Source organism: Alosa alosa, chromosome 20, assembly GCF_017589495.1.
Source record: "Alosa alosa isolate M-15738 ecotype Scorff River chromosome 20, AALO_Geno_1.1, whole genome shotgun sequence".
NCBI lineage: Eukaryota > Metazoa > Chordata > Actinopteri > Clupeiformes > Clupeidae > Alosa > Alosa alosa.
Genome location: NC_063208.1, coordinates 5,984,007 through 5,994,006, shown reverse-complemented (window position 1 = coordinate 5,994,006; position 10,000 = coordinate 5,984,007). Strand labels below are relative to the sequence as shown.

The 10,000-nt window shown below is 43.7% G+C and overlaps 1 protein-coding gene across 1 annotated transcript in view; it reads right to left on the bottom strand.

Annotated features, from left to right (window-relative positions):
• The window catches only part of adgrb2 (adhesion G protein-coupled receptor B2), a 345,858-nt gene that overhangs the window by 134,488 nt on the left and 201,370 nt on the right, over positions 1-10,000 (bottom strand). The window contains 3 exon segments of the mRNA XM_048230149.1: positions 5,988-6,056; positions 6,243-6,437; positions 8,379-8,485. Of these exon segments, the coding sequence (XP_048086106.1) occupies positions 5,988-6,056; positions 6,243-6,437; positions 8,379-8,485 (371 nt within the window).

Genomic DNA, 10,000 nt, shown 5'->3' with positions numbered 1-10,000 from the left:
ATTGAGACATTATCTGCCAGACCATAGCAGCCACCGAGCCACAGACAGAGAATAGAGATGGAGAGAGAAAAGAACAGATAGCGTAAAGAGGTAAAGAGGAGAGAGAGAGAGAGAGAGAGAGAGAGAGAGAGAGAGAGAGAGAGAGAGAGAGAGAGAGCGTAAAGAGGAGAGGAAAGGAGAGAGAGAGAGAGCGTAAAGAGGAGAGGAGAGGAGAGAGAGAGAGAGAGAGAGAGAGAGAGAGAGAGAGAGAAAAAAGAAGAGGAGATAAGAGGAGAGAGAGAGAGAGAGAGAGAGAGAGAGAGAGAGAGAGAGAGGAGAGAGAGAGAGAGAGAGAGAGAGAGAGAGAGAGAGAGAGAGAGAGAGAGAGAGAGAGAGAGAGAGAGAGAGAGAGAGAGAGAGAGAGAGAGAGAAATGTATCAGGGAGAAAAGCAGGGAGAGAAAAGATGTTAAATGCAGTCCTGTGAAAGTTTAGTCCTGACATGTTTACTACTGTAATAGTCCTGACATATTTACTAATAGTCCTGCAATGTTTGCTAATAGTCCTGACATGTTTACTACTAGTCAGGTGAAACTTGGGCATAAGTGTGACATAAGGAACTAATGCATTTTTTTTGCATAAATTGATAGGTAAGGGGGTGTCCTTTCAGAATCTGACGGGTGCCGCTCCGGCACCCTTGAGCATTTTCTTTAAAATGGCATCACCTGCCACACCCCTTTTTAATCATATAAAATCATCTAAATAAACATTAACATATAAACCCATCATGTATGGTATCAAATTAAAGCTCTTTTCATACAGAAATCAGCTTTGACCATAATAAAGTAGAAAAAAATTGTTTAGGTCCCTCCAGAGAACAAAATACCTTTTGGAAAGTGACCTTTAAGGTCAAATTAGGTTCCTTTTTGTTGCATAATAGCTTTTACCTCTAAATCGTGTCATGTTTGGTATTAAATTAAATTAATTATGGAACTGCCATGTAGCTTAATACACACAGGAATACAATCATTCAATAGTAATTCATTTTAATATGAATTATAGCAAGTCTGATGTACCCTAGTTCACCAACTTGCGGGTTAGCTAGCACGTTATCTTTAATTTCCCTTGAATTTCAGACAGCAATGTTGTGAGGTACTTCCCAGGTAGTTAGCACATTAATTATAACTGTCCTTGGACTTCCCCCCAGAATTACAGACAACAATATTTTTCATCCTAACATTTTTTTAATGCTTTAAAAACAGACACCACAGTCCAAGATTGATACAAACTAGTCTGAGTTATGAGGTACTTGCCAGTTAGTCAGCACATTAACTATAATAGTCCTTGAATTTGCCCCCTGAATTACAGAGAAAACTGCAAAGTTGATTACAGGAGGAGAGGACAGAATCAAGAAAATGATTTCTTCCAGTATTGCAAGGATGACACGAATCATTTGGAATTACAACAACAAATATAATAACAAATGTAAATCAGGTTTATAGCCCAAGTGCATATACAAGGAATTTGGTCTCTGCATTTATCCCATCTGTGAATTAGTGAACACACAGTGAGATGAAGCACACATGAGGTGAAGAACACACACAACGCAGAGCAGTGAGGGGTCAGGTGCGTTGCTCAAGGGCACTTCAACCGTGGTTGTGGGCATGGGAGAGCAGTGTTCTTCAACCTTCAACCCCCCAACATTTCTCCTACTGGTCGGGGATTGAACCGGCAGCCCAAAGCCCTAACCAGTAGGCTACGGCTGCCCAAGTATAGTTACATATACCAGTACGGGAGCATGCCTATGTTCCCACAGCCCTATGTCCCCTAACCCTAACCTCAGGCCTAACCCTAACCCTGAAAATGTGGGAACATAGGGCTGACCCCACCGATACACGGAATTTGTGCTCTGCATTTTACCCATTCGGGGGTACTGTACAACACACCCACACAAACAGTGTACACCCATTCAAACACACACAAACCCTAGAGCAGTGAGCATACTAGGAGTATGCATACACACCCGGAGCAGTGAGCATACTAGGAGTATACATACACACCTGGAGCAGTGGGCAGCCCTTGATACGGCACCCGGGGAGCAGGGCTCAAGTAGCCTAGAAATCTAGACGCACCCTAGCGGCGGCAAATTAATTTGCTCAGCCTGTACGTCTAGTATCAAACCATAGGGATTTCTATTGGCTGACGCCGTGGACGTCATCCAATCACAGCACTCTATTTTGTTAGAGAGTCTTAAGGAGGGCTTAACAGGATAACGACAGTCCTGCGACGGTGAACAACAAGGAAGGTGGCTATGGCGAACGAAGAGCGGTTGTTTGAATTGGCATTGGCGTCAACTTTGGAGGAGTTGGACTTGTGTGGAGAGCTGCTGACAAAAAAACACCTCCAGTGTGTACTGATGATGTATCCCTGTTTGGTTGGAAAATAGAGAATGGAATTCCTGTGTTCATGGCAACACTGACATTGCACCCAAAACAGGTGCAACAGGTGCCAGCATGCTGCAGGGCCTCTTGCAGCTGTCAGTCAGATGGACTACCATGCACCACCTACTGCCATTGCAAAAGTGGTGAACAGTGTGCAAATAAAAATTCGAAGATGGCTACACTTTCAGTGGAGGATGCTGATGACAGCGAGGGAGAAATGTCTCATTGAATGAATGTTTTTTGGAGGAGACATTTGATGTGTGTGATGTGTACAAGGCCAGCCTGGCAACATGTTCTGTATATGGTTGCTTTCAGAATCTGTGAGAAAGTTCTACTTTGTTCTATATAACTTTGTCTATTTGATTAATTGTTGAGGGTTGATACAATTTGTTGCTCAGCCTACCATTTCAGCGGTGTGACCTTACCAGGCTTTACAGTTATTATGTTCTCTGGAGGGACTTGAAATCATTTTTAGCAGGTTTTATTGACATAGTTGATTTCTGTTTGAGAAGAGCTTTCATTTGATACCATACATGATGGGTTTATACAGTAATGTACATCCGTTTTTTTTATGGTCAAAAAAAGGGGGCGTGGCAAATTATGTCATTTAAAGAAAATGCTCAAGGGTGCCGGAGCGGCACCTGTCAGATTCTGAATCTACACCCCCTACACTATCAATTTATGCACAAAATTGCATTAGTACCTTATGTCACACCTATCCTGGGGTTCTACCTGACTACACTGTAATAGTCCTGCCATGTTTACTACTGTAATAGTCCTGACATATTTACTAATAGTCCTGCAATGTTTGCTAATAGTCCTGACATGGTTACTAATAGTCGATAAAATGTCTGCGCCGGCTCTTTTGTTCCAGAAACTTCTGTGATTATGCTGCTTGACACCACATCCGTCTCAGGGCGCAACACTGCCCGATCCCTCCGAGCAAAATAGTGCATGGAAGCACCATGGCTCTCATCCTGCATCTGTGTGTGCGTGTTTGTGTGTGTTAGTGAGTCTCTGTGTATGTGTATATGTATGTGTATGTGTGTGTGTGTGTGTGTGTGTGTGTGTGTGTGTGTGTGTGTGTGTGTGTGTGTGTGTGTGTGTGTGTGTGTGTGTGTGTGTGTGTGTGTGTGTGTGTGTGTGTGTGTGTGTGTGTGTGTGTGTGTGTGTGTGTGTGTGTGTGTGTATGTGTATGTGTATGTGTATGTGTATGTGTGTGTGTGTGTGTGTGTGTGTGTGTGTGTGTGTGTGTGTGTGTGTGTGTGGACATGAACATGGCTTTTAATGATAAAATCATGAAGTACCAACCCATACGGACAAAAATATGTGACCTAGGCTATCAATGCAACCTAGCGGTGTTGATCTTTGGCAGCTTGGGGCATGTCCACAATCTTGTTTTCAGTGGGTTAAGGCTGGCAGGGCTCTCCAGCAGAAAAACAAAACAGCTAGCAAAGTTTTGCTCCATATCTGCAGTTATAGGCAGCCTTGCAGTATGGCGCAGGAAAGTGTGAGTGAGTGTGTGAGTGAGTGAGTGAGTGAGTGAGTGAGTGTGTGTGTGTATTAATTCTTTCTTTAGGTTGCTGGGGGCAACGAGGGTGATTGAGAGGCAGACATAGGCGTTGTGACACGGGCCTGACAACTATATTTCTCTCGCCCCTCATTTCCTCAGCATAGCAGCAGTTTAGCACCTCTTCTACACACACACACACACACACACACACACACACACACACACACACACACACACACTACACAGCCTATTCTCTACCACTAGCGACTCTTGACTCTTGAGTTGACTCCCCTATGATTAGCGGGCTGAATAAACACACACACACACACACACACACACACACACACACACACACACACACACACACACACACACACACACACACACACACACATCACCCCCCTACTCCTCATGGTCTGGAGCCCCTCTCTCTCGAGGCAACCCAGCCATTTCAAACCAGATTTGGCCTCTTAACCGGCCTGGCGTTCCACACCAAATTCAATTGTACACTCGCCAAAGGCCATCACCAAGGGTTCACACACTTACGGAAATATCAAATTCAAGTTTCCTGCCCCCATTAGACTCCAAATATAAGCTGACTTCTGCTCACGCCTTCATATGGTGTGGGTCACTGAAAGTTCAGAAGCAATAAATAAAGATATGAAACTGAGGCTTGCACCCAAATGGGTATACACACACCACCCAGAGAGCCCAAAAAGAGCGTGCAGTCATCTATTATTTATGTCAATATTTACTTCTTATTTTTTTGTTATCTTATATTTTCCAGTGGTCTCTAAGAACCAGGAAGCAGGAACTCTATCTGAACCCAAGAGCATTTGATGTTGTTTATTTGAAGACATATATTCAAACTGAGTGTCAAAGGAGCTTTGTAAACTGACTGATTCTGTTTGATATGCATGCATATGGATATGCATCCAACAGAACTCTAACCATTCCTGTGTCCATTCTCATGATACAGAAAATGCATTGTGGGTGCACTCAAAGAACATCCTCCTCCCAAGCACAAGACGTGCTCCCACCGTTTTGAAAAAGCCACCGTCTTTGCAAACTAATAACAAGGAAATAAGTCAACATGTGTAAACAACCAATAAAATCATCTGTACTTTATCTCAAGCGGATTGAATGTATTATAATGTGTATTAAGGATGAGCTCCATATCGCCCCCTAGTGGGCTGGTTCCAGATGAGCTACCTTTAATGCCCTGACCTTTCCAGAGGACAGTTTAATAACTGTGAGCAATATGAGGTACCCTGCCATGCCTGACCCCTGTGTGGTGGGGAGGAGACGGCCAGTTTGCGCTTAATGGACTTTTAAGTGTCCATACTGTTGGAGTTATGGAGAGTCCAGATGGTATATAAAAACCGTCACAGCAAATCAGCAGGGAAACAACAACACAAGGAAAACACAGGCAGAGGGATTCATGGATGAGACCCCACCCCAACACACACACACACACACACACACACACACACACACACACACACACACACACACACACACACACACACACACACACACACACACACACACACACACACACACACACACAGCAAAGAGGCTATCTGTATGTATGAACAGGTGTAGGATTATGCTTGTGTGGTAGTGGGGAAGGCTTTGACTCATTGGAGGCCTACATCTCTGGACTATCTCACACAGGAGAGATGGAAAGAAAGAGAGAGAGAGAGAGAGAGAGAGAGAGAGAGAGAGAGAGAGAGAGAGAGAGAGAGAGAGAGAGAGAGAGAGAGAGAGAGAGAGAGAGAGAGAGAGAGAGACAGAAAGAGAGAGAGAGAGAGTGAGGATATATGGATATATGTTTTTTAAATACTGTATATTTTACATCCGTAACATAACAATGTACAGTATGTTACATTCTTTCTTTGGAAAACTCTTTGGCAAAACCAAGCCATGTGCCGTGTTTCCATGGATAACCTCACTATTCTACGACTGTAGTCATGAACACACACACACACACACACACACACACACACACACATACACACACACTTATCTGTAGATACGATTTGTGGTTTCTTACCTGGTGGGCATCTTTCCACTTCTCAAGGTTTTCCATGTCCAACATCAAGCTGACAATCTGGAAGAATTTCTGCAGAGGGGAAAAGCAGCACTCGACTTAAACAGGAACCACACGCAGACATGCACCCATATACATGTAAACACATCAACGCATAAGCAATTCTCTATACATGTGCTTGTGTGAGTACGTGTGTGTGTGTGTGTGTGTGTGTGTGTGTATGTCTGACATGTGTGCGTGTGTTATGTGTGCACGTACCTGCACGTCGTCGGGAGCTGGTACGTAGGTTGCTCGCTTGAAGGTGTCCGTCACATTTCGGAGGAGTTCCACGGAGGTCAGCAGGTCCCCGCTGTAGTAGGCCTGCTGGGACATGAGCTCCAGGAGACTCCTCACGATCTGAGACATGCCCTCTCCAGCCAGGGTCCTCTGGCCCTTCGCAAGATGCTCTCGCAACTGCAGCCGGGGCACACACACACACACACACACACACACACACACACACACATATTTACATACATGTACATGCACACACACACACACACACACAAACATATTTACAGACACACACGTGTGCATATGTGCACACATCCACACATGCATGCACACACACACACACACACACACACACACACACACACACACACACACACACACACACACACACACATGCCATGTTAACACCATGTTAGCACAATCCCATAGGTGATAATTGTAATAGGTGATAATTATACAGGAAAATGTATTCATTAAATCTTCAAAAACCACACACACAATCAAACAAGCACACACGTGTGCACGCGCGCGCACACACACACTGAAACAAAAAAAATACATGATTAGCAGGTTTGAAATGTGTTTTTGAGTGAGGGTAAATGAATGAATCATGAATCATGTAATTTTACTACTGTGTGTGTTTGTTTGTTTGTGTGATTGTGTTTGTGCGTGTGTATAATTGCGGATCATTTCTTTCACAGAGAGAGACGACAAAGAGCTGTTGACGACTGTCTAATAACAGAGAGGCATGAAAGAGGCCTATCACACACACACACACACACACACACACACACACACACACATACACTCAGCGCAGTGCAGGGGCCTCTTGATTACAATAATGAATCATAATGATCCATTCAGCAGTGTAATCAACCCCTTCCCAAGATGCATGGGACAACTGTCTGGTCCCGGGGTCCCTGTTGATTAAGATGTGAACTGACCCGAGTGGAGGTCAAATTTAATGAAATGTGATAACACACAACAAACACACAACACAATCAACACACACAAGTGTCAATACTCAGAAAGGTGGGGAGGGGGTTGCTAAAAATATCATTTCAATCATGAATGCACATTCTTTAAATCTACAATTACCATTAACACTGTGGATGAGAAGAAAGCACTGACAAATTGTCTTTTTTTTTCTCTAATTGTTGTAAATGTTTTTTTCTTGTCATTCTAAATGTCTCTGAGCCACTGAGGTATGTTTCTCATTCTCTCTCTCTGTCTCTCAAATGTGATGTCTGAAAATAAACTGTCACTTTGTCCAGACACATCGTCCTGTTTTTTTTTTTTACACAACAACAACAGGATTGATTAGCACGGCAAGTCATTGGGGAGAGTGTGTGGAGACTGTACCCAGAGACGTCCATGAAAGCACGCAGGAGATGCGCTAAAACATCAACAGAGCTATGAAGACAAATGGAGATTAAAGTATATCACACACTACATGATACGGACGGACGGACTGGCATGCATGGGTAATGTTAACCTATGGAAAGTGATTGGGCCTAGCTTATATGATGATAAATCAGACTCAGAGTTGCATTAAATTACACACTAAGGATAAAGAGGGAAAAAAGAAGCACTTACTGTGGATTCACTGGGTGTGTGTGTGTGTGTGTGTGTGTGTGTGTGTGTTGTGTGTGTGTGTGTGTGTGTGTGTGTGTGTGTGTGTGTGTGTGTGTGTGTGTGTGTGTGTGTGTGTGTGTGTGTGTGTGTGTGTGTGTGTGTGTGCTTCAGAGGTGTGTGTGTGTGTGTGTGTGTGTGTGTGTGTGTGTGTGTGTGTGTGTGTGTGTGTGTGTGTGTGTGTGTGTGTGTGTGTGGGGGATGTACATGTATTTGTATGTATAGTCAAGTTAATTTGTCTTAGTTAGTGATAGTGTAGATGTCACTTACTGTACCAAGATACACTATGATAAATAACATGTGGGGGCTGCAATAGACACTAGAAAGTAACTTGAGTAGAAGTTGAGTAGAAGTTACTAATGAAATGGCAAAGATGAATATAAACACACACACACACACACACACACACACACACACACACACACACACACACACACACACACACACACACACACACACTCCGTATATGATGATAAATAGTAGACTCACAGATAAATGTAAATATCTATACTCGAGTGAGACGCATCGGGCGAAGCTCGGAGGACCCCAGTAAGCAACGCCATTTGAGTCCAGGAGACAACGACGACTAGCAGATCCTGCAGGGAGGTAAACAAAAACAAAAACAGATAAGAAAACAAGAAACATCCATCTGAATAAACGGCTCAGAGCGCTGAATCTGTGTACACAACACATACAGTAGGTTTTTTACATTGTGTGATGTAGTCGTGAAACATGTATGGAGCAGTATATATGCAGTATACAATATCATGTATAGTATTATTTCATGTATGGAGCAGTATAAGTATAAGTATAAGCATACTCTTTTGATCCCGTGAGGGAAATTTGGTCTCTGCATTTATCCCAATCCATGAATTAGTGAAACACACTAATCCCGTCGCAGTGAGCTGCCTGCTACAACAGCGGTGCTCGGGAAGCAGTGAGGGATTAGGTGCTTTGCTCAAGGGCACTTCAGCCGCTTCCTACTGGTCGGGGTTCGAACTGGCAACCCTCCGGTTACAAGTCCGAAGCGCTAACCAGTAGGCCACGGCTGCCCCAAGTAGGCCATGGCTGCCCAGTATACAGTATACAGTATCATGTATAGTATTATTTAATGTCTAATTGATGTATTTGATGCCGACCCTTTGATGATCTCCTGAATATATGTTCTTCTGAAACCAACCGTCTATACTTATATACGTAAATATTGACTTCATAATGAAAACAATAACAGTGCAAATAACAACAACATCAGCACCAACACAAGGCTCCTAAAAGATATCAGTTAAAGGTGATAATGGGAGTGTTCTCTCTGAAGATGTCAGTTAAAGGTGGTAATGGGAGTGTTCTCTCTGAAGATGTCAGTTAAAGGTGTTCTCTTTGACAATGTCAGTTAAAGGTGGTAATGGGAGTGTTCTCTCTGCAGACGTCAGTTAAAGGTGTTCTCTCTGAAGATGTCAGTTAAAGGTGGTAATGGGAGTGTTCTCTTTGAAGACGTCAGTTAAAGGTGTAATGGGAGTGTTCTCTCTGAAGCCCGTGGGCTGGGCTCTCCTCCCCCTCCTGACAGCACTCACGGCGTCCTCCACCGCTTTGCTCTTACACCCGTTTGCATCAGCGAGGGGTGTGTGTGTGTGTGTGTGGGGGGTTCGCTGGTTACTATGACCGCAGAGTTACCCCTACGCGTTGAAGCTGATGAAGAGAATGTTCCGGATAGGGAACACAGCATGTATGTGTGTATGTGTGTGTGTGTGTATGAATAGGGAGAAAACATGAAAAGGAAGCAGTCAGCATCGTCCCAAAGGAGGATGTTGTAGAAGGTATGTGTGTATGATTGCGTGCGTGTGTCTGTATGTGTGTGTCAGAGTGTGCGTGTCTATGCATGTTAAGTCTGTGAGTGTGTTTGTGAGTATCTACATATTTGTGCAGAAGTGTACACATGTGGGGATCTTTATGCATGTGTTTGTGTGTGTGTGTGTGTGTGTGTGTGTGTGTGTGTGTGTGTGTGTGTGTGTGTGTGTGTGTGTGTGCAGTTCTGAGAAAAGAGTGAGATAACAGTCATATTCAAAATGAAGAGACACTGCAAATTTGAATATGACCCTAAACTCAATCGAATG